General features: G+C 37.2%; 1 protein-coding gene across 2 annotated transcripts; it reads right to left on the bottom strand.

Annotated features, from left to right (window-relative positions):
- MFSD1 (major facilitator superfamily domain containing 1) lies at positions 1-24,570 on the bottom strand. Of its 2 annotated transcripts, XM_038583728.1 has the most exons (16): positions 24,330-24,568; positions 22,198-22,250; positions 21,160-21,272; positions 19,584-19,626; positions 18,994-19,061; positions 17,146-17,254; positions 12,589-12,691; positions 10,497-10,595; positions 9,900-10,011; positions 8,935-8,991; positions 8,196-8,352; positions 6,708-6,805; positions 6,005-6,117; positions 4,214-4,261; positions 3,172-3,229; positions 1-1,873 (listed from the first exon to the last, which is right to left on the bottom strand). In XM_038583728.1, the coding sequence occupies exons 1-16, from the start codon at positions 24,490-24,492 to the stop codon at positions 1,870-1,872; spliced, it is 1,398 nt and encodes a 465-aa protein (XP_038439656.1). In that variant the 5' UTR covers positions 24,493-24,568; the 3' UTR covers positions 1-1,869. The 2 variants fall into 2 exon arrangements, with proteins under 2 accessions (XP_038439656.1, XP_038439657.1); XM_038583729.1 differs by lacking the exon at positions 1-1,873 and having other exon boundaries at positions 3,168-3,229; positions 24,330-24,570.
- Between the last annotated feature and the right edge of the window lie 140 nt (positions 24,571-24,710).

Here is a 24,710-nt window from a genome sequence, read left to right as displayed (position 1 = left end):
TCCCCTTTTCAGGTCTTTTTATTCATATTACCAATTTGCCCTCCAAAAAGATTACTCCATTTTACTCTTTTAATTTATGCACCATTCAAAAAATGTTTATTTTGTACCTACTCTGTGATAGGCACTATCAACACAATCATAATTAACGTAACAGACACAGTCCCTGCCCTCTTAGAGCTTACAATCTGAAGGGAGACAGACACTCACACTATCACAAATTCTTCATTTTAAGTTGAGGTAAGCCAAGAAAGAAAAAACAGGGCTTTTCAGAGACCACAAAAATTTTAGAAGAACTTGATATAGCCTGAAGGTCTGGAAGAGTTCCCACAGGAAGAATGCTTCTGAGCTGGGGCTAAGGTTTTCTGTTGTAAATCAGGTGAAACCAGGTTACCGAGGATCCTGGATAAAATATCCTAGGCAAAGGGAGCAGCCAAAAGGGAAAGGAACATGACCCATTTGAAAAATATAATTAAGCAGCTCACTATGGCTGAGGCACGGAGGTGGTGAAAAAAGTAAGGCATGGAACACGCAAGCCCTCCAGCAGCAGTAACAGCTGGCTTCCTCCACTCTCACCAAGTGATAAAGCCAACACTCAATAATCTGGGCTAGAACATTCTGTCACATGGCAGTCAAAGCCTAAAGAACTAACAACTGAGTAAGGACACAATAAACTGTAAATCAGAAAAAGGGATGTAAGTAAACTTAGTAACCTGAATAAGGAATGTACTTTCAATCTGTTCCAGAACTTTCTAGCATACAATGTTATGTCCTGTATTTTAAACACTACAATTAGCTAAATATGACAGTTTAATAGTTTTCTAAAATATCTGCATACTCCTGGAGAGTAAAACACATGAAAAATTCTTCGACTTTAATTTATAATAGGCTAAGACTAACTCAAGTTTAAAAGTTTTTAAGTCTGTCAAAAAAAATTTATAATCACATTTTATTTAATCTGAAAAACATAAATGTTACTTTAGGTCCTACTCTGGAGAAAAGGGTACTTCACTGACTTTCAAAGACTGCAATTGGGCAAATTTTCTTTATTCTAACTTAGATTTTCTTATAGAAATAATCTTCCAAATAAATAAGTTAAAATCAATGTTTTAATATTTTTTTAATCAAAGGTTTTAGAAGACATCGAGTACTTCTTTTGCAGTGTTTTTATCCATGTAGGTATGCAACTATCATAATTTAAGGGATACTACTTTTTAGAAATTAATTATTATAAGAAAACATTTTACAGAAAGTTTGTACTATAAAATTAATCCCTAAGTGATCAGGGTCCTTAGTAATGGAGAGATAAAGAAGCTCAAAAGGGTCACTGCTTGGCAGCCTCTCATAACTAAAGATAGCAGAATACAATCTGCTATTTGTGAAAATGAGGAGATTGCATAAAAAAATCTCTTAACTATTCCCTATAAAAACAGGGAATGTCTACTAAAATGCCATTGTTTATTCTGTATAAAATATCCCTTTTACCCCCTCAAAAGCTTTTTGTTTTGCTTGAAGATTAAAAAAAAAAAAAAGCCATATCCTTAAGAAACATCTTCTGAAAATTATCTTAATACAAGATCCAAGTTTTCCATTATTTACTCTCCTTAATGAAGTTCACTTGCGTATTCCTGAGAAACTTTCTACACTTCACTGTTAGCCGATTCCACAGAATTCTTGAGCAATACACAGTACATAAGACAGAGTCTGAAACAGCCCTCACAAATATACTTTGAAGTAGGTGTTTTTGATACATAAATATACTAAGTTTCCAAACCATTATTCTCCCTACATAAACTCTAGATTAAAAAAAATGAGGTTTTCGAACCAATGATGTGTGCAGCCCATTCTCATGACACAGTCATTTAAAGCTTCTCATCTGCAAAACACAATGTAATAAATTATCAAAAAGAGGGAAAAAACAGGAGGCCTCATTTGGTTTACAAAATAAAAACCATAAGCATTACAAAACAGATGCCAAATATTAGAAGTTGCACACTTTGATAAATAATCTCTTAAATCTTCTTGATTAGAAAAGTAACAAGATCAACACAGAAAATTTGGGAAATACAGAAAAACAATAGAAAAAGTATCCCTGTAACCTTACTATATTGAAATGGAATTTCTGGTATTTGGAGTTTTTCCTTTCAGTATTTCTTCTATTATATACAATAAGAAATACATGTGCCTGCGTACTTTTTCTTGAACAAAATGAGCATATTACACTTGCATTTTAATCTTTTGTCTCCTCAACATGTGGCATGGTAAGTATTTCTGACATGGTGCAGGGAGGGAATTATCTCTGACTTTTAAAATCCTAAAACATGATTTTAACAACAGTATTATATGGATGTGTCATAATCTATTTAATCATTTCCCTTTGTCACTTTGGGACATTCATGTTGTTTCCAATATATTAATGTAACAAATAAGACTGTCATAAAGATATTTAAAACTTGTAACACTTCTGATTATCTTTTCAAGATGCATTCTAGAATTACTACCTTAAAGGGAATTTGAAATGGCCAAGAATCACCTACCATTTTTTGTTCTACAAGACTTTAACCCATACAAAATTCACAAAACTTATAGTTACATGGTGTATGTTTACAAATAAATTTTTTAAATCATAAAAAATTCAATATCTAAAAATCAGAAATCATAATAATAGGAAATATAGTTCCTGTTACATTTTACCATACCTTCATGAAAAAAATTAGTTCAACTTAATGCCACACTATATACTTAATCTGCTCCAAATGAGTCAGAGAACATGGAATGTTAGTACCAGAACAAAATGAAAAATTTTCTCAACTAGTTAAAAAAAAGAAAACATCAGAGAATGGAAGGGTAAGCCCAGCACAGGAGTTTAGGACAAAGACCCTTCCTCTAATAAGTTATAAATACTAGAGTTCTGGTCTTTCTCTCAGAAAGCAATTTAAAACCCAATTATTTTTCCCCTTTCACTTTAACCCTTGATATCCATCCTATTTAAATTTTCTGAACAAGAATTTTGTTATAGTAGTTCCAGAGATAATCTCTAGCTCTTGAATCTCAAAGAAGACTAATTTCTTAAAAGTCTAACCCTAACACTTTGAAAGAAAAAGCTAATGTTTGAGATTTGCAAAAAAAAAAAAAAAAAAAAAAAAAAGACAACTTTTCTCTTTTAATACTTACTCAGCATGAGAAAGTTTTATTTCTTCCCTTTGTCTTGCAGAATGATTTAGGTTCCCCCCTAAAACACAAATAGGCATAGAATCTTTCTACATGACTATTAAAAGTAAAATTCTCACACACACACACACACACTTACTTGTATGGGTATACCTTAAAGTAACAGAAAAGGCTATGAAAAATGAGAAAGAAATGTTTACTTCCTGGGACCTTCCCAAGGGGAAAAAATGTTTTTTAAGAATCTTTATATGAAAAAAAAAATAAAAAGAATCTTTATATGATCCACATACAAATAATCACTCCTTAATTCGAACATTGTTTTTTTAAGTTTGGACTCATGTACTGCTTTACATCTTGTTAACTGGGAAATTGTATTTATTTTCAGTAATAGTGAAAATTAAGAGAAATTAAAGGAAGTGACCTAAAATCATTTAAACAGCAGGTATATACATTTTACCAAGTGTATAACAAACTTTAGGAGCAAACTAGTTAGAAATAGCTTGGGCATTGGGCATAAGGGTAACATCAAACTCATATACAGAACAAAGAAAAAAAGTACAAATGCATTTATAATATGTCAGCAAAAGAAAAAAATCTGTAACACCTCATTCTGTATCAACCTTAAAATGCAAACTATTTTCTTTCAACCTTAAAATGCAAACTATAACTATGAATTTGTTTCCTTATTATTTTAAAGATGAGACAATAACACAGTAATGGCTTCAGGTTATTTTGAAATGCCAAACTTCTTTATGCTAACATAAAAAAATCTTAAATTTTATATTACAAAACTTAAATTGAAAAAAAAAAAAAAAAAAAACCCACTTAGATTGAACTGGCCAGAAGGGACAACAATCTTAATAAATCTGAAGTTCCAAAATATATAATTACAGATTACATAATGAAATGTGTTTCCATCACTATGAAGAGAGTGTCATCATTACATGAACTAAAGCACTGGCTTCTAAAGAGGTATACAGACAATCCAGGGACCCCACAAGATGATCCACAATGGTTTAAGAAGAAAATGTCAAATTCTACTTACCTCTGGCACGATTCACCACATAGAGTAAGACCACAGATAAAAGTGACACTGGAAGTGAAAAAAAAAAACACAGGATCCTTCAAAAACATGTACTTCTTCCCAATGATTCCTATGTAATCATAATTGCAAAGTAAACCTTATATAAATCTTTATTGATTGGCATTTAAAAATAAAAACACTATTATATTATCTTCCAAAAAGCACTAAAAATGATTTACACACCGTTTATTCGATGGGCTACAGGAGCCCAAGGGCAGCAGGATCAGAGACAAGCTGATACAGGAAAAGGGGTGATCCACAGAGATCATCCCAGCTGCTATTTACTCTCTTTATTCTTCCTTTTAAGTGGTAGTGCCTCCTGGTACTTTCAAAACTCCTGCCAGCCCCCTATCTTTTTACAGAGAACCAAATAGAAACAATCCTTTGAGGATTCTAAGTCTGAAAACATCATGTTCATTTTTAACAAATTAACCAAACATAGAATGTGGCCATTTGACTCCCAAAAGCCTGGAGCCAGTGACAATCTCTAAGTTACAGCCTTTTTTTTTTTTTTTTTTTTTTTTTAATTTTTATTTATTTATGATAGTCACAGAGAGAGAGAGAGAGAGAGAGAGAGAGAGAGAGAGGGGCAGAGACACAGGCAGAGGGAGAAGCAGGCTCCATGTACCGGGAGCCCGATGTGGGATTCGATCCTGGGTCTCCAGGATCGTGCCCTGGGCCAAAGGCAGGCGCTAAACCGCTGCGCCACCCAGGGATCCCAGTTACAGCCTTTTTACCTTAACAAGTGAGGCACACTAAATTTAACTTAATATGGCAATTAAAACATTTTTAAATGGTAGTGTTTAAGAACCAAATATACATAGAATCATGGTTTGAAATTAAACCACATGCTGCAGCATCAAAAATAGACAAAAACACTTTGATGACCTAGTATTGTGAATTCTACATGACCCACTTTTTAAAAACAACATATTCTTAAAATTTGATGTGTTTACTTCTAAAATTATGAAATAATAAAATACATTCAGGCTTTTCATAATAATTATCTACTAATACCACCTTTCAAGAGAATGTGGTTTTATAGAGATTAAATGCATTTAATCTCTATAAATGTAAATGATAAAATCATCACTGGGGTTAGGGTTTACCATTTTAAACACATGTAAAAGCATAAAGGACAACTTGATATATAAGAATTTTTTTCAGATGAATACAACTGTGCATATAGTGAAGCCTACCACAGGAAAAATGCTAATTTATTTTTATTGTTTTCAATAGTAATACTATTTCCTAATACTTCCTATTTTCAACCAATAAATCATTACAGGTAAACATTAAATAACAGGACTAAAAATAAAGGCAATTTAAAGTTGTCTAATGAATAAACTATAGGCACTCACACCTAAATCATACCGATGTCCACATATTCACACCAGGGATGTACTCACCACCTTTTAAAATGGTTTCACTTCAAAGAGGATAATGTAAAAACTGTAAATATTTAAAATAGAATATGAAGCAGATTCCACTACTACTTTTAAAAATAGGAATCTCCTAAAAAAAAAAAAAAAAAAAATGCCTGTGAATCCTCAGAGAACCAGAAAGCCACCAGCTGGGAAACTAATGCACAGACTAAGAAACAGGCAAATTTGATAGATATATCTTAGGGATTTGGTCTAAAAGAGGGAAAAAGAGAACAACAACAAAAACCTAAAAGTAACCTAAAAGTATAAATGAAAACATTCCGTTACATATTAAAAGAAACTAAATGTTGCCACATAACACACTTACAAGAAACACAGGCAATGAAGAAAACTTCTAAGAACAAATATCCCCGAGTATCCAGTATCATGCCAGCAATGATGGAAATGATTGCCAACCCAAGATTCTGAATGGACTGCATGCTACAAAACAAGAAATACAAAAACACATTTCAGTTTCAAAAGTCTTCACACACAGAGTAACAATTCATTTTAAATATTAGTATCTGTGAATGACATACTATTAGTGTTAAGAGATGTTTTTAACCAGGGACGACCTGATTAGGTTTTTCAACCCAAGACTGTTTCTACTACTAGCTGTTATGCTCAAAAGTAAGGGAGCTTGTCTTACTAAGTGCAGTATGAGCTTAATACTTTCCTGCTGAAAGAAAAAGCTAAGTGAATACCAACCATGAGTGCAGTTCCCACTTTTGCCTTCTGCCCTGTTCTGAGACTAGAACTCAACTTCTCACTAAGAAACGCTCAGATAAACAGGCAGTCAATGGCAATGTCAGAAACCACTTCTAATGGGTTAGCTTAACATCAGCTATCTTGCTGGAGGCTTGGAGCATCCATTGCCACAATATCACAAATAGATTAACTGACTTTTCTAGTAGTTTCTAGATTCAGAGCTGTCCCAAGAGCCTGAAGAGGACTAGATTCAAGAGATCTGGAGTTTTATATGATAATCAAATTGATACAGCAAAGAGGAACATTATAGTGCAAACACTTACAAGCCATATGCAGTTCCTAGCTGATGTTCAGGAACTACAAACGCCACCATGGGCCACAACGCACAGGCAAGCAATGAATAGGAGAGTCCCAGGAGAACCTGTAGAATACAGAAAAGGGTAAAAATCTTAACGTTAACCAAAAAAAGTGGTTTTCCTTTAATGCAAATTAGCCAATCTGCGATCATTAGCAAATATATGAATATTCATGCATATTTTATTATGATTATAACTAAAACTCACATTTGATACAAGAAAGTCCTGACTCTAATAGTATCCCTCTAGTGACAAAATACACACACAGTATGTATGTATGTATTTATTTATTTATGACATAGGCAGAGACACAGGAGGGAGAAACAGGCTCCATGCTGGGAGTCCGATGTGGGACTCGATCCCGGGACTCCAGGATCACGCCCTGGGCCAAAGGCAGGAGCTAAACTGCTGAGCCACCCAGGGATCCCTTGTCTTAACCATTTTATATTATGTGTGCTTATAACTGACTGGGCCCAGGGTACAATCAAGGACTAAGCAAGAAAATAAAGCTAATTTGCAAAAAGTTACTACCAACATTTCTGGAAAGTTAATCTTCCAATATTTATTATTTACAAATTAAGCAATCAAGGCAACACCATGCCAAAAAGTCTATTATCTTACCTCAGGTCATCAACGCCTAACTGGAGAGCAGGGTAGAAAACCATTACCTAGTGTTACTTTTTAATTATAAAGGAAGCCTTATGATTTAAGTTTAAATAAGATCATTTACACCTATTATATTGGCAAAGGTTAAAATAAGGCCAATGCCCAACATGACTAGGATACTAAAAAAATGCACATTTGTGTATTATTGGTAAAACTATAAATGGGTAAGAACTTCTTAGAGGAGAAGTTTCACAACGTCTATCAAGATGTTAAGTGTGCAAAACCTTTGCTATAGCATTTATACTTCCAGGAATCTGTCCTAAAGAAATCTCACTAAGTGCAAACATATATGTTCAAGATATTCTTTTGTTAATAGTCAAGAAATGCAGCACATCTCAGCCTGTGGTCTTTAAAATGACATTCTAAAAAAGAGTAACAAAACCCTGATGAATTTTTTTAACCTTCTAAGGATCAAGGTCAAAAGAATGCAAAATCATGAATCATGGGCAGAAAGATTTTTTTTTTTTTGCCACTTATGATGGAAGAATTTCTTTTAAAGAAGTACAGAAAAATAAATGGAACTAATAAGCATTTTAGCTTTCCTAAGACTACTTTATCTCAAATTCTATTTCAGCACTGAGATTACTATGTTAAAAAGCCAAATAAAATTAAAAATATCTTATTCATTAGTAATCAAATTTACTTTTAAAATAGTTATTTTGTAGAAACTGAAGGCATTGTTTTTCCCCTTTCACAAGCTCTACTATCAGAATGAGTATATGGTGGCTCCTGACATGCACTTTTACAGAGTCTTCCCTGAAGCCCTGCCAGCATGAACAGTGACATTACCATAGCAATCCAAGGGTTCCACAGTGTGAAGGCCAGCATGATGTGGGCAGCAAGAGTGGTCACCACTGCACACAGAACCCAGATGATGTTCTTTCCTGTTTTATCCACCAGGAGCCCAAATATCGGGGACATGGGAGCTGATATAACATATACAATACTGCCCAAAGAATATAAAAGATATTTAATAAAATCATAACAGCTTTAAAAAAAAAATCCAAGAAGTCCCTAAAACCATCAGGTAAAGCAAACCCTAGCTCATTTAATTTAGCATTCTTCTAAAACGGTCATCAGAAAAAAAAATAAAATAAAATGGTCATCAGTAAACAGTATTACAATATAGTATCTTTTTATTTTTTTTTAAGATTTTTATTTATTTATTTGTGAGAGACACACAGAGAGGCAGAGACAGGCAGAGGGAGAAGCGGGCTCCCTGTGGGGAGCCTGATGTGGGACTCAATCCCAGGACCCCAGGATCATGACCTGAGCCAAAGACAGATGCTCAACCACTGAGCCACCCAGGCACCCCCAGTAAACAGAAATTTAAAGATTAAAGAGCAGCCCAAGATTTCTTCAGTTTTCCATTAATGCAAAGATGGTCTCTCAGGATCAAGTACCAATATAATGTTGATTTCGTATTATGGATGTTAAGTTACACGTATTCTTTGTCTCTTAGAACATTTGGTTATAATTAAAGACCCACCTATGCACAAAATAAGCACTCACAGAATTAATGAAATACCTGTTTATAGCACTTGCTGCCTGGGAGGAAAATCCAAATTTCTCTGTAAAGAAAACTCTAAAATAGAGAGAGACAGAGAGAGAGAAATAAGTACTTTAGAGAGAACTGCTTTTTAATAATTAAAGGCAAAATAAAACTAAATTAAAATAATTCTAAGTTTAACCAACTTTTCCTTCTTGATATTATTTTCTTACCTGATCTAACATTCATCTTTAAGCAACTGATGTTAAAGCTTTAGTGTTTATGTATTTCACTAAATAAAATACCCTGATGTTGACTTTTTTCATTTTAAATAAACAAACAGTACACATAAGTTTTCAGAATACCAAATGAATTACTACATGAAATTAAAAGTGCTTCTTTTCCTTAAAGCGGGACTGGATAGGTTCTTTGCCAAATAATGCCTAGAGATCTTGTCTCAAATAATTTAAAACACTCTGAATTTAAAGGTTCTGATTACGAAGACACACCCCTATAAACACACTCAACATACTGCTCTGTTCGAGCAGCTGCCAGGGGAAAGGCAGAGCTAAGTGATTAAAAAAAAAAAATTGATTTTTAACCCTGGCATAATGTAGTCCTAGCAAATGCGCCCAGGCATGGCACAATGAGTCAAAGCACTATTTCCATTCTTAAGAATAGGCTTCCAAACAAAGGAATAAAGAGGAAATTAAAAAAAAAAAAAAAAAAAAAAAAAGAATACTAATCCAATGCAAAGTATTAAAATAAATCTTTATTAAGATTCAAAACTGTTATATTTCATCAAAAATATAATGAAAGTATTAAGCCAAATACTAACCCTTATAAGGTAAGAAAATCAGTTATATCCCAGGATGTAAAACAATTCCTATGTAAATGTAAACTATAACCAGAAAAGCAAGATTTATAGCTAAAAAAATTGCAATTGTGTGATTAAATTCTCATTATAATTTAGCAACAACAATGGAATGCCAGAGAATACTCACTTCCCAAGTCCAATAAAAGGGAACACTGCCACATAATAGCAGACACAGATGATAAATATTAGCCACAGGGGAAAAGAGAAGTCCTTTACATCAGTTAACTTAATAACTTCACCTTAAAAAGAAAGGGAAGAAGCTATGAGCATAATTTTGCATACCCAGGTCAAGAGTACTGATTAACCTTTGCCATTCAGTTTACAAAACACTTTTCTCAGTAAAGTACTGGAACATAACTTCTGGGAAAATCTAAAAAGACATTAGAAAAAGCAAAACCTAAGATTACTGTCTACTTTCCTGCTGTCTTCCAGGAACACTCATCATTTTCCAAATACACAAAGTGCAATCAAGAATGTAAATTCTAAAAATAAAAATAAAAAAACAAAAAATAAAGAATGTAAATTCTGTCAAAAGTGCTTAAGTGAAAAAAAAAATTGTTCTCCAAAATTTAGACAAGTTGAAACAGATTGGAAAATAAAAGATAAAAGACATGTATTAAGCCTCACTGGTCTTATAACACTACATAAGGAACTTATCTCATTGTAAATTATGTTCAAAGTTCCGCAAATCCCCAAAGCCCACTTTTCTTGCATTTAGACCTACCTGTTTTTCCTTGTGCTTTGTGAAGGATCTTTTCTGCTCTCTGATCCAAGTAAGCAAGAACCAAGGCACAGATTAGTGAAAGAATACATGTTATACCCCCTATAATAAAAAAAGAAAAAGAAAAAGAGAGAGAGAGAGAGAGAGATTTTTAAAAGTGAATGAAGGTTCCCAAGAGGCAGCACCTTACAGTCATAGCAGAAAACTTAGCAATTGAAAGGGATGCCATCTTGACACATCTAAGAAAATCTTACAAATACTAAATCAGGACAGAAGGAAAGGAACAGCATGTGGTTAAGTACTCAACAAACTACAGTCACTCTTACTACATTTATTTCCCAGCAGAAGGTTGGAGACTAGAGGGAAAAGACCATAACATACTAGTCTAGTCTTGTAATCTAGAATTTCCTTAAGAAAGTGGATGACTAGCTAGCAAATCAGTACTAATATATTAACTAAGTCTAAGCACTGATTACTGATGGATGCCAGGGAGAAAAATTATAAAAACAAAGTCTGGGGACGCCTGAGTGGCTCAGCAATTTAGTGCCTGCCTTAGGCTCAGGGCGTGATCCTGAAGTCCCAGAATCGAGTCCCCATGTCAGGTTCCCTGCATGCAGCCTGCTTCTCCCTCTGCCTGTGTCTCTGCCTCTCTCTCTCTCTCATGAATAAATAAAATCTTAAAAAAAATAAATAAAAACAACGAAGTCTGATTCTCCGATCATCTCATCTTCCTCTCGATTTCTTCCCAAAGTCTGTAACCCTTGCTCCTGCCCTTTGGCAGCCCAAAGGGCTCTACCCATCCACCCACAGCACAGCTCACCCAGGCTCTCCTTCCTCTTTGTAATCAGCATTACTCACTAATGCTAAACTCCTATCATTAAACTCAATCAGGATAAAGAGTAAATAAAGTTTATACTTTCAAGACTTTTAAAATAAGTTCAGTAAAATAAATGAATCTTTAATTTCATAATGTGGTCTATCTGAAAATTGCTAAAATAAAAGTCAGTAGATGTGGGTTCTACTTCTGCCACAAGCTGAATGATGTTGAACACAGAACTTAATCTCTTAGTTAGAAGTTCAACTTCCCCATTTGTAAAACTAGAGGCTTTGACTTGACAGCACAAATCTTTCCTGGCTCTAAAATTCTTTAAAATTATTAAGTTCTCCGTTGTGGAGAGGAGTGGAAGGAATACTGAAGAGCATCTGAGAGTAAGAAAAAGAAGTTTTCGATAAGGCAAGGGATTTGAGAGGTGAGAGAGGAAAGGAGGAGACTCTAGATTTTTTACCTGTTCAAGACTTCCTCTCCACTGACCTCTTTCTATCAAGTTATATATAAGGAATAAAAGATGGCACAGAATATTCTCCCCACCATCCCACAGGTCTTTGTAGGTCTCTCCAAGTGGCCCTCTTACCCACTATGGGGCTCAGTTACAAAAATCCACTACTCAGAGAAAAGCACAGGTGGTAACTCCAGAAGGCCTCACTCATATGTGTCTCAGTGATCTACCCAGCAACCAGGACAACCAAGCCTTAGCTAAGAGAACTTAGGGCCAGAGGGACCTATACAGTTTCAGTCAAACACCTGAAATTTTACAGAAAAGAAAGCTGAGACCCAGGGGCTAATCATCTTGTCCAAGATGACAGAACTAGTTAGAGCCAGGACTAGAACCCACACTCCTGACTCCCAACACAGTGGATTTCCCATGACAACTTCTGTAAAATCTTAGCTCCACAGGTATACTAAATGAATTTGCTTAAAAGGAAGTAATTTTCTCTTTGCTACAGACTAGTAACACCTTACATGTATAAAGTATCTGTTTTCAGAATTTTCAAATATACTCTTATTTGCTCATCATGACAGTGCTGAAGCAGATAAAGAGGGACAAGATCCTCCATTTTAAGAAGGTGGAAATAGTAACACAAACAGGGTGAATGATTTACTATTTCTAATTAGGTCCAAGAACTAGTGAACTGTTCAGGCAAAACTATAACCAAAGTGGTCTAACCCTGATTCCAGTGTTCTTTCCTCTCCCATAATACTTCCTATGACATGCTTTCAGAAGAGACAAAACAAGGGACATCAGGATCCACTAACCAATCATAAGTGTGACCCCAAGGGTTTTGTGACCAGCAGAACCCAACGAAGCTTCAACTTTAGAATACAGCCATCCCATGAGATTCATGTTTACTGTACTTCCCTGAAAATGAAGGAAAAGGCATATATATAATTTTCATTTATATATACTCCATCTCGTTCAATAAAGGATATGAGGTAGCTAGGAGAAACAGGTATAACAAGATCCAGATTAAATAGATAAATTTTTAAAAAACACTACTAAACTTTTAAAACAAAACTAGCACACTAAGAAAAAGCCACAGATAAGATTACTGCACACACAAAAAAGCTAATTTATAGAAAATGCTAGTATTGAAAACAGCACAGTACACTTAGAATTTTCTAGTAGCAAAAGCAAAAATGAAACGAGTGACAAAATTCACAGGGCAGCTAAGAATAAATAAACTTTCACTCAGAAAAAGCATAGCGTTTGCTGATACTGACATTCTTAAAAAAAAAAAAAAACTCATCCTATCCATAAAAAGACAATAAAAGTTATAGAAAATAATATCCTCATTCACATATTCATCAGCAATTATTGAGCCCTGATTGAACCAGCCACTGTTCTAAGGTACTGGGAATATAATAAAGAACAAACAGAAAAATTCCCAGCTTTCATAAAGCTGATATTTCAGTGGGGCAAAGTGGCAAAATATGTAGTATATACATTGTAGTAAGCACTTTTTTAAATAAGGGAAAAAATAAAGCAGAGATAGAGAACATAAAGGGGTAAAGGCCTCACTGAGACTGTGCCTTTGAGTAAAAACTTGAAGGCAGCTAGCTGTGAGGTGATCTGGGCGGAAGGACAAAGCATTCAGGCAGAATGAACAGCCAGGCCCTGAAAGTGCAACAGCACTATGCTCCAGGAACAGCAGGGACGGCAGAGACTGGAACAGTGTAAATGAAGAAGACAGAAAAATGAGAGGAGATCCCCGGAGAGGAAATTGGGGGGTGGGGGGCAAACCACAGATAATACTAAGGATTCTGGCTTTTATTCTGTATGAGATGGGAAGCCACTTGGGTTTTGAGTAGAGAAGCAGCAGAATTCCATACATTTTAACAGATTTGTTCTGACTGCTGTATTCAAAAGAGACTACAAGTGGGGATGAAGGCAGAAGCAAGGATATATGCATTAGGAGGCTACTGCAATAATCCAGAAGAGAGGTGATGGGTCTTGGACTAGGGTGGCTAGCAGTAGGCATGGTGAGAAGAGGTCAGAATATGGATATATTTTGATGGTAAAGCTAACAAGACTGGCTAATGGAAAATACATGTTGACCAGGGAGGAGTAATTTAGGATGACACCTAAGGTTTTGCCTGAGCAACTGGAAAAGAGTTGCCCATAACCAAGGATGAAAGAACTACAGCATAAGCTGGGTTTGGTGGGGGGAGGGTTGAGGGGAGGGTAGTAGTAGAAAATCAAGAGCTGGCTTTTGGCCACGTCAGGTCTGATGTGCCTACTAGACATCCAAGTGGAAATGTCAAGTAGGAAGTTGCATTATAGGGGTGTGGAATGCAGGGAAAAGGCCTGGACAAGTGATATAAATGCAGGAGCAAAGACACCTATAAGATCACCAAGGAGGTGAGTGTCAAAAGAAAAGACAAGACATCCAATAATCATGCTCCAGGGCACCCCCACATTTACAAGTTGAGAAGACTAAGATGGAACTAGCAAAACAGGCCAAAGGAGTAAACAGAAAGGCAAGAGGGAAACTGTGAGACTGTAGTGACCTGGAACCCATGAGAAGACATCAGGGTAGGGGGAATGCCAACTATGCTAAATGCTGTTATTGACAGGTCAGACACTTAAGGACTGAGAAATCAATGTGTCATCCACAATATTCTCACAGCAAACACTGTAGCAAATTCCATGCAGCTATTTCTTACAAAAATAATAGCTTATGGCATTATTCAAATGAGTAATAAGGTATAAATAGAGACGTACTAGAAACTTTCCCCAATATCATTGAAAATGAAAGCTTCTCAATGACAGGGATGTTGTCTTAAAAATCCGTTAATTCTAAAATGCCTAAATGACATGACTTAGCAAGTACTCAATAAATATTTGTTGAAATAATGCATTTAAAAGTAACAAATTACAAATGAAAATCAAAAGAGTGTTGGACTTCTAACCCCCAGTAAGACACAAATAATAAGTGAGAAGTCTGCTGCCTGAAGATAAAATGCTCACAGCTCAGGCTACAGAAAATCTATGGAAAGGTAAAGCCAGAATCTCTATGACCATTCTGAATATGCCCAGGGACAAGGAAAGCACAAAAACCCTAAAACTCCATCTACCCCAGCAGCTCTGAAATGGAATCCTTTGGTCTCATACTTCTCACAAGGACCCTAAGCAAGAAATCAGGTCAAAGCTGAGCCACCCTAGCTTAAGAGAAGGTGCCTGCTTGCAGTCTGGCTCACTCTACCTCCTCCCCAGGTCCTCCCATCACCCCAATTACCTCCATCCTGCATTCTAGAAGCCCCTAAGATTCCTTTCTTTTTTTTTATTTATTTTATTTTATTTTTTTTAAACAAGTCTTTTATTTCTTTATTTATGATAGTCAGAGAGAGAGAGAGAGAGAGAGAGAGAGAGAGAGACACATAGGCAGAGGGAGAAGCAGGCTCCATGCACCGGGAACCCGACGTGGGATTCGATCCCGGGTCTCCAGGATCGTGCCCTGGGCCAAAGGCAGGTGCCAAACCGCTGCGCCACCCAGGGATCCCCCCTTTTTGTTTTTTTAATATATTTTTTATTGGAGTTCAATTTGCCAACATATAGTAAGTATAATACCCAGTGCTGTCAAGTGCCCCCCCTCAGTGCCCGTCACCCAGTCACCCCATCACCCCGCCCACCTCCCCTTCCACTACCCCTTGTTCATTTCCCAGAGTTAGGAGTCTCTCATGTTCTGTCTCCCTCTGTTATTTCCCACTGAGTTTCTCTCCTTTCCCCTTTAACCCCTACCTAGATTCCTTTCTAAAAAACTTAGGGCTCCTTAGAATGCAGCTGAACGGATTAGAGCTAATTTGTGACCATACAGAGAAGAACTTGAAGACCACGAGTAGCCACAATGATGTCACCAAGAGTGCATCTCACTTCCTTCTTCAATAAGTTATTAGACAATGAGACCCACAAACCACCACAAACATATCTTTACTTGCACAAGATACATAACAAAGTACTCAGAATATCCTTGTGTATAAAATTTAGATAATATGCAAAATCACACTAGCTAATAATTTCAAATATAGTAATATCTAGGTGTTTCCAATCAAATTGATAAAATAATTTTTTAAGGCAATAACAGTCTGTACTATCAAAGCTATATAATAAAAAGAATCCTTTCATATCCCACAGATGGGAATGTAAACATCATTGAGAAAATAATATGGGAATATGTCCTAAGAAACCCTAACTAATTCTCTTGACTCAGTTCCATTCCTAGCAACCTAGCCTCAGAAAACAGATGCAGACAAGTTTTATAGAGTGTCACACAACAGTGCTGTCTATAATGGTTGAAAAATTAGGAAGAATCTACATGTATAAAGTCACAAAAGTATCATACAGGTGACACGTGTTACACATTTCATATAATGAACCACTACATTAAAGACTTTTTTACTGGATTTCTTTTTCCCTAAGAATATGTTACAAGCATTTTCATGCCATTTACTAGTCTTTGGAACCTTGATTTTCAGTGGCAAGGATTTAAAAACAAAACAAAACAGAACAAAAAAAAAAAAAACAAAAAACCCTCTATTCATAGGAGTTTATGAGAAAAAAATACTTAACAGGGTTTGGGAGGGCCAAACACCTTATAGGTTGCATTAATAAAAGTACAATGTTGCTTCTCTGAGTACCCTCTATCAGACCAAACCTGAAACACCACAAATAGTTCCAGGTTCGAGATGCTGAGTAAAGTACTGAATACCTGCAGTAAGCCCAGGCAGGTGGGAGCACCATGGCCAGGGAGCTGCAACCCATGTCATGTGGCTTAGACAACCACAGGAAATGAGTGAGGAACTTAAAAGCTGTCTTTATAAGCAAAGTGCTGGCCCACAGCAAAGGAAATAAATACTAACAAGAGGGCAAAAGTTTGGGCAATCAGAAAAAGTTACCTGTGGAAGCAAATTTCATCTCTATGTAAGGTTGAACTTCACAAAGCTAACTAAAGGAGCTGCCCTATCACACAGTGAGCTTCCAATCACTAGAAATGTGCAAGTATAGTCTGGAAGACTCTCATAGCAGGAATGCAAAAAGTGGGCAAAGAAATTTGATAACAAAACCTGTAAGATCCCTACCAATGCTCAGATTCTTTAATAAATGCTAATTAGCCTTTTTAGACTGTTTCCTAAGTGAAATAAGGTAAAAATGCCTTAAAGTAAGGTAAATGTTATACTATGGTCTACAGAAAAACATAAAAAATCAATGCCTAATGTAGCAAACAAAAATACACTTCATCCCATTATTTTTAAGTGATAATTATAAGATTGAATCTCTTACTTCCTGTTTGACTTCATTAGGTTTGTCATACTTACAATTCTAGCCATACTAAGTTGAAGTCCAAACACCAAGTTTAATTCTTTGCCTTTAAACCAACTCACAGCATATGTATTCTGAGCAACTGCTAAGGACTCCCCACCAATCCTAAAAATGAGAAAAGGAAGAAAAATTACTGCTTTTACAGAAATACCACTATTAGCAATGCAAGTTTAAAATTTGACACTCCTCCTATCAAAAGGTGTGTCCCCACCTCTGAATCTAGTGGGCCTGAGACTGCTTCAACCAATATAATATGGTGGAAGTGGTGCTATGTAATCAAAGCTGACATCTGCCTTTTTACTCAAACATTCCCACTTGAAGCCCTGAGCCATCCTGTAAAAAGTCCAACAACCCTCAGTATACCATGCTATGAGAAAGCCAAGCCACCCAGAAAGACCACATGTAGGCACTCCATCCAGCAGTGCTAGTCTTCAAGTTATCCCAGAATGAGACGTTTAAGTCAACAAGCTTTCAGATGATTCCAGTACCCAACCTTCCATGAATCTTTTGGGCTGAGACTCCAGACATCCGGTGCACAGACAAGCCATCCATGCTGTACCCTGTTCAAATTCCTAACCCACAAAGTCCACAAGCATATTGTAATGGCTGTATGACACTGCTAAGTTTTGGGGATTGTGGCATGTCGCAATAATAAACATGACCTGTAATAAAAGGAGTCTGGGTTACATCATCACCTATGTTACCTATGATACATAAAAGGTCCACCTGGGAAGAGTAGTTCTTACTTTGTGGAAACACAAAAATTCACATTTTCCAGGTCAATAACTTCCATATTTGACATTTTTCTATTTCCTGGGCTTTGACTTTCTTTCTGTAAGTCCTACATACTGACCACTCCCTCTCTAGACCTTCAGTTAGGAGATTCTCCTCCATATCCTAACACTGAGTCCTCCTCACTCTGTCTTAATCCAAAAATCCAAAAATATTCCCCCTCTTTCTACAAATCCAAACCTGATGCTGATGTCAAGGCATACTTCATCCATGAGGCCATTTCTGACAATACCTCCATCTCTTGACCCTTTTCACATTTTTTTTAAAAGATTGTATTTATTTATTCATAAGACAGAGAGAGGGACAGAGACATAGGCAGAGGGAGAAGCAGGCTTCTCACAGGGAGTCCGATGTAGGACTCAATCCCAGGACCCCGAGATCATGCCGAGCCAAAGGCAGATACTCAACTGCTGAACCACCCAGGCGTCCATCTCTTTCATATTTTTATATATATTTTGTTTTCTTCTCTCTCACTCAGAAACTTTCCAAGGTGAATCACATATGTCTACATGTCCCCAGTACTTATAAGAAAAGCTTAAATAAGTTCTATCATCTGCATCTCTCAGCAGGGAGCCCAAGGCTGGACGCAGAATGGATGTATTGAACAGGCACTGAAATTCATGAAGAATAATCAGTCTGCTGGTAGTTTGATTATTCAAGCCTCTTTAACAGGATTCAAAAAGACCTGCATATCATCCATTAAGAAATAGAAAAATGTCCATAAATCGCCAACATACAAATGGTTGGTCTATACTTTTCTAAATGAAGTTTAAATCAGTCTTCAATATAACAAAAAACAAAACATTCGGGAAAAATATCATTTCTGGAAAACTATTTAATATCTAAACCCGAAATAGTTAACCATGACCACTCAAAATTATTGCTTACTTTAAAGGAAGACAATAAACAGTCTTTTGTATGTATAGATAGATTTCAAGGATTTGAGGTAATTCTCCAGAAGAGACATAATTTTATGAATCTTTAATAAATTAATAATAAACACTAAAATAGTAATTAACATATTAGGATGAATAAAATTATGCCTAACTTACCCAAACACAAATCTTCCAAATTCCATCAGCCAAAAAGCATTAAATATTCCACCCAGAGCAAAAATCACCTACAATGTAGAACAGAAATGCAGAATCATTTCAATAGAAATAAAAAGGTAAAGTATTCAAGAGAAATAAATAATAAGGGATCCCTGGGTGGCGCAGCGGTTTGGCGCCTGCCTTTGGCCCAGGGCGCGATCCTGGAGACCCGGGATCGAATCCCACATCGGGCTCCTGGTGCATGGAGCCTGCTTCTCCCTCTGCCTGTGTCTCTGCCTCTCTCTCTCTCTGTGACTATCATAAATAAATAAAAATTAAAAAAAAAAAAAAAAAAAAAAAAAGAAATAAATAATAAAAAATCACAACTTCTATAATGGTTTTAATGTTCCCTCTTAGTAAATCTGTGAAATTTAAATATTAATGTTCATCTATCTCAAGGCTTAAAATGGACTATGCATTATGCTACATGGGCATCTGTGGGCCCTGCTTAATTAAGTCGGGTAGTCAATAAACACATTTTTGCTGGTAGAATTAGACAAGAATTCAAAAGTCACTGTTACACAATCAATGGATGTTTTGGACTTTCTTACCTGTCCAATGCAAACAAAGCAGCTAAAAATAATGGTGCCCCATCTGTGAGAGAGAGAAAGAGAATGAATTAAGACTATGTCACCAAGTCCTTCAGTAATAATTCACTCCAGTTTTCTTTGACCCCTACATATTTCTTCCAGGAAAAAAAAAAAATGAAGTGCTAGTCTGCCTCTAAAGTCAGCAGCTTTCCTAGGCTAAATATTAAGCTACAGAAGGCTTGACTTCTAAGAGGATTCCAGAGAATGGCATACATTTTTAAACCATTATCATCTCTTCAACAAACAAAATTTGTTAAATAATCTTCAAAAAGTTCCCAGGGTTCCCACTTAAAAATCAACATTCTAGGGGTGCCTTGGTGGCTCAGTCAGTTTAGCATCCAACTTCTGGTTCAGCTTAGGTCATGATGTCAGTGTGGTGAGATGGAGCCCTGCATCAGGCTCCATGCTCAGTGAGGAGTCTGCTTGGGATTCTCTCTCTCTCTCTCCATCTGCCACTCTCCTGCATGCACAGGAGCTTGTTCTCTTTCTCTCTAAAATAAATAAAATCCTTAAAAAAATGGACATTCTTTACAAAATTACTATTAAGAGTTTAGAATTTATTCCAAGATTAAGTAATTTTAAGCGGTTATAATTCCCGACAACTAAAAACTATTTTTATTTTATTTATTGATTTTTGTTTTTGTTCTTTGAGTATAGTTGATACAGTGTTATAATACTCTCAGGTATACAACATAATGATTTGACAAGTTTATACATTACTCTATGTTCACCACAAATATAGCTGCCGTCTATCATCATACAACACTACTACAATATCATTGCCTATACTCCTTATGCTGTGCCTTTCCATTCCTGTGACTTACTCATTCCATAACCTGAAATTTGTATCTCCCACTCCCCTTCATCCATTTTGGCCAACCTTCCATGCCCTCCTTTGTGGCAACCATCAATTTGTTCTCTATATAGGTATGGCTCTGTTTTTTGTTTAGATTCCATATATGAGTGAAATCATATGGTATTTGTCTTCCTCTAACTTATTTCACTTAGCATAATTATTTTTAAAAGGACAAGTATCAACCAAGTTAATACAATTGCAAATCTGCCCACTCACACATTCTATACTTCAAATCTCTCATTAATGTCCCAGAGTAATAAAATGCCAGTATTAGAAGAGACCTCAAAGATTCTACGAGTAAATCCTACTTCTGAAACTCAAATCCCTCTCAAGATCCTTGTGAAATGGCCATCCACATTCTACTGAATAGTTCTCTAGCATTGGAAAACTGGCAACTCATGGCCCTTCATCACACTCACCAAAGTCTACATCATACTAAGTAGGATCAGTCTCCCTGAAGTTTCAAGCTAATTCCATCCCTTCAGACCAAGCAAAATAACTTTAATTCCTCCTTTATACTTAACCCTTCAAAATTTTTAATAATAATAATAATAATAATAATGTAGATTATAACAGTTAATACAGAATTTTATTTTTCTCTTTATCTTTATAGAATGCCTAATCTACTTCTGTGTTTTCCTAATAACATTTTACCCACAGTGAGATTTTTCTCAAGCTTACCGTATTCCAAATACTCGATCTATCAAAAAGCCACCGAAAAAACATAAAACTACATTGGGCCAAGAATACCAGGCATACAGCAGCATGAATTTCGTGGTATTCACCTGCATATCCTATAACAAAAGAAAATAAAACTCTTTTTTTTTTCCAAACATTTAAGTATAGCAACAAATCAAACATTCTTTGTGTGTAGGACAGAAGTTTCTTAATCATTTATAGTCACTAACTGCTTTGAGAATCTCATGACAGCTATGGCCCCTATCACAGAAAAATGGTGACCCTTGGGATCCCTGGGTCCGTATGCCTTTTCAGAGCATTTATGGAATCCAAGATCAATAGATCCCCCAATACTGGGACCATCTCCATCTGTCTGTATCTTCTCCATTCTTATTCCCATTATACCATGCGCACTGGTATTCCTTCCACATGGAAAAGATAATCTTAGCCCATCCCTATGCACCCCCCAAATCCTACCTTCTTTTCCTTTCACTCTAGAATGTTAAGGGCTAATCTTTTCCTTTCTGTACAAAGATAAAACCTTACAAAGAAAAAACTATCTAAATTCACAAGAAACTATAAATATCAAAGATATTTTTTACAAAACCAGAATAAAGATATTGACATGGAGAATCCTCTGCGGTCGGCATCCACATTAAATAAAAAAAAAAAAATGAATGAACAATAACAAAGATATATTTAAGAAAGCAAAAAGCTATTCTAATCATTTGTCATTCAGATGATTATGCAATTGGAAAGTGCATTACAAACAAAAATCTGCTAATATTTTTGGCAATTCTACGGAAATAGCACTAATTTATTTAAAGTGTAAAACAGTATCTAGTCACAAGTGTTATAAATGAATTCTTTGTGGCCACTCATTCCAACTCAAGAATACTCCTTACTACACATGAATTTCACTACAGATGTTAAAATGGATTCAACGGACGTTTCAGCCAGGCAATCTGAGACTTGATGATGCCTCAACAGTTAAACCTACTCCAGAGCCAACAAAAGAAATAAAGTGAAAAATCAACTTACCCGCTTAACCTGAGTCTGAAGGGCAGCAGGATTATCATAGCAAAAATAGCTGCCTAGAATAAGGAAGAGCAAACATTTTATAAATAATAATTCTGTCCATGTAGAAGTTTCAAGTTGCAAATATTATTCAATTGGTGATTTTCAATGTTTATATGAGGGGCTCAAGGACTGACAGTGTGGACCACTTCCTTTCCACTAATATTTTCTACGTTGTAGCCAAATGATGCAGAGAAAACATGCCAAATCATTTTCAACTTATGTGCATAAACAGCAAATATTGGGAACCTTAAGAGAAGTCAATCGACAATTGTCTTTTTTTAGCATCTTCATGAAACAACTATGTTTTCCTTATTTAAAGCTACCAAAACACACACACACACACACACACACACACACACACTAAAGATTTCACAAACACCCTCAGCAGTTTCCTAATAATATTACCCGAGGTCACCACTTACCATGAGAGTACTGGAATGGAGTTTAACTACTCTGACTGAGTCGATATTTGAAACAATAATCTAGATCTACAAACAGAATTCCCAAGATTCCCTGCCTGTCTGTGTGTCTCCCACGAATAAATAAATAAATAAATAAAGTCTTAAAAAAAATTTCTCAGTAATTTAAAAAAAAATAATAAAATCAGGCAGTTAACCATAATTTACCCAAAATAATCTGTCTGCTTGAGTAGAGGTAATTTTAAGTGCTTTGTATGTTAGGTTTTTTGGTTTCTAAACCCAGCAAGTTAGGATTCCTGTTTTAATTGCTGTAAAGGATGCCAATGTCATGTTTTTTTTTAATTTATTTTTTATTGGTGTTCAATTTACTAACATACAGAATAACCCCCAGTGCCCGTCACCCATTCACTCCCACCCCCGCCCTCCTCCCCTTCTACCACCCCTAGTTCGTTTCCCAGAGTTAGCAGTCTTTACGTTCTGTCTCCCTTTCTGATATTTCCCACACAATTCTTCTCCCTTCCCTTATATTCCCTTTCACTATTATTTATATTCCCCAAATGAATGAGAACATATAATGTTTGTCCTTCTCCGACTGGCTTACTTCACTCAGCCCAATGTCATGTTTTAAAGCTATTGGACAGGCATCACCTTTCCACAAAGTATGGGGGGAAGGGGTGAACCAAGAGTTGCAAAGGAGGTAAACCCAAGGCATCCTTCATGGAAGCCTTTTTACATATTTCCAACAGCAGCATAAAATTATCCACAATAATGTTGATTACACATTCCAGCAGGTTCTAGCAAACGCCCCTGAGAAACACATAACCACCTCTTAAAACCATACCAAGCTGACATGAGAATGCTGGACACATCAGTTGCGGGAATACAAGCAGATGCTTTAGAAATCATCTCAAGAACTTTTCAGGGTCGTCAGATTTCGTAACTGAAACCGAACACCGCCAAGACCACCACAAGGCAAACCCAGGAGGGTTCCTTCAGCAGCGGCAGAGCGGAGCAGCAAGGGAACACACCTACTTACTGCAGCCACCGGCAGGGCGCATGCATGGATTTACCCAAAGACCATGAGAAACAAATAACAGACTGCTCACGTATTAGTCCTTTAAAAAGCTTGGGGGGGGGGGGGAGGTCTTAGGGGTGGAGAGTTCAATCTTCCTGAATTCCTTCTTTAAAAAAAAAAGATTTTATTTATTTATTCATGAGAGACAGAGAGAGAGAGAGAGAGAGAGAGAGAGAGAGAGGCAGAGACACAGGCAGAGGGAGAAGCAGGCTCCACGCAGGGAGCCCGAGGCGGGACTCGATCCCGGGTCTCCAGGATCAGGCCCTGGGCTGAAGGCGGCGCTCCACCGCTGCGCCACCCGGGCCGCCCCTCTGAATTCCTTCTTAACACTGTATGGACACGAGCTTAGACAAACAGGGGCTCCTTCACATCCATGGCCCCAGGGGGCGAGCTCCCAGCCCCCAGAACTTCTTGGAGGGCAAGAGAGAGACAAAACTCGCCCCGCTTAGCCGACTCCGACCCCCACCCCGAGGTGCCGGGGGCAGCAGCCTCCGCAGGCGAAGGGGAAGGGAAGGGGCCGCGTCGCAGCTCCGAGCTCAGCGGATCCCGGGGCTCCCAGGGAAAATCGGAAACGTCTCGCCTCTCGGCCCCACCCTCACCAAAGCCGAGGAAGCACATCAGCAACAGCACCAGGAGCCGGTGCGCCAGGCGACCGGGGTCGCAGATTGCCGGCAGCGCCCCGGAGACGCCGGGGGCCGCTCTGCCAGCCCCATCCGGGCGGCCTTCCAGCAGGGCCCGCGCCTCCTCCTCGTCCTCCTCCATCGCGCCGGGGGAAGCCGGGGACGCGGCAGCCGCAACTGCGGGGCAAGGCCGCACCCCCAGGGCCCCGCCGAGAACGCGGTCACGTGGCCGCGGCCGCTCACGTGACGCCGCGGCGGGTCACGCAGGGCCACGCTCATGTGAGCGGCCGCGGTCACGTGGCCGGCGGAGGCTGCCCGGGGGGGGGGGAGGAGGAGGCGGGGCTTCGCCGTCCGCCGCCC

The sequence above is a fragment of the Canis lupus genome, chromosome 34 (genome assembly GCF_011100685.1).
Source record: "Canis lupus familiaris isolate Mischka breed German Shepherd chromosome 34, alternate assembly UU_Cfam_GSD_1.0, whole genome shotgun sequence".
In the NCBI taxonomy this organism is placed as follows: Eukaryota; Metazoa; Chordata; class Mammalia; order Carnivora; family Canidae; genus Canis; species Canis lupus.
The sequence above is the reverse complement of the archived record's forward strand: the minus strand, read 5'-3'. Positions and strand labels throughout refer to the sequence as shown.

Coding starts and splice junctions, on each gene's coding strand:
- MFSD1 (XM_038583729.1), bottom strand. CDS start 24,492: ATGGAGGAGGACGAGGAGGAGGCGCGGGCCCTGCTGGAAGGCCGCCCG. Junction 21,273..22,197: donor TTCAGACTCAGGTTAAGCGG/GTAAGTTGATTT, acceptor CTTTTGTTATAG/GATATGCAGGTGAATACCAC. Junction 4,262..6,004: donor CTTCATTGCCTGTGTTTCTT/GTAAGTGTGTTA, acceptor TTTCACTTCCAG/TGTCACTTTTATCTGTGGTC.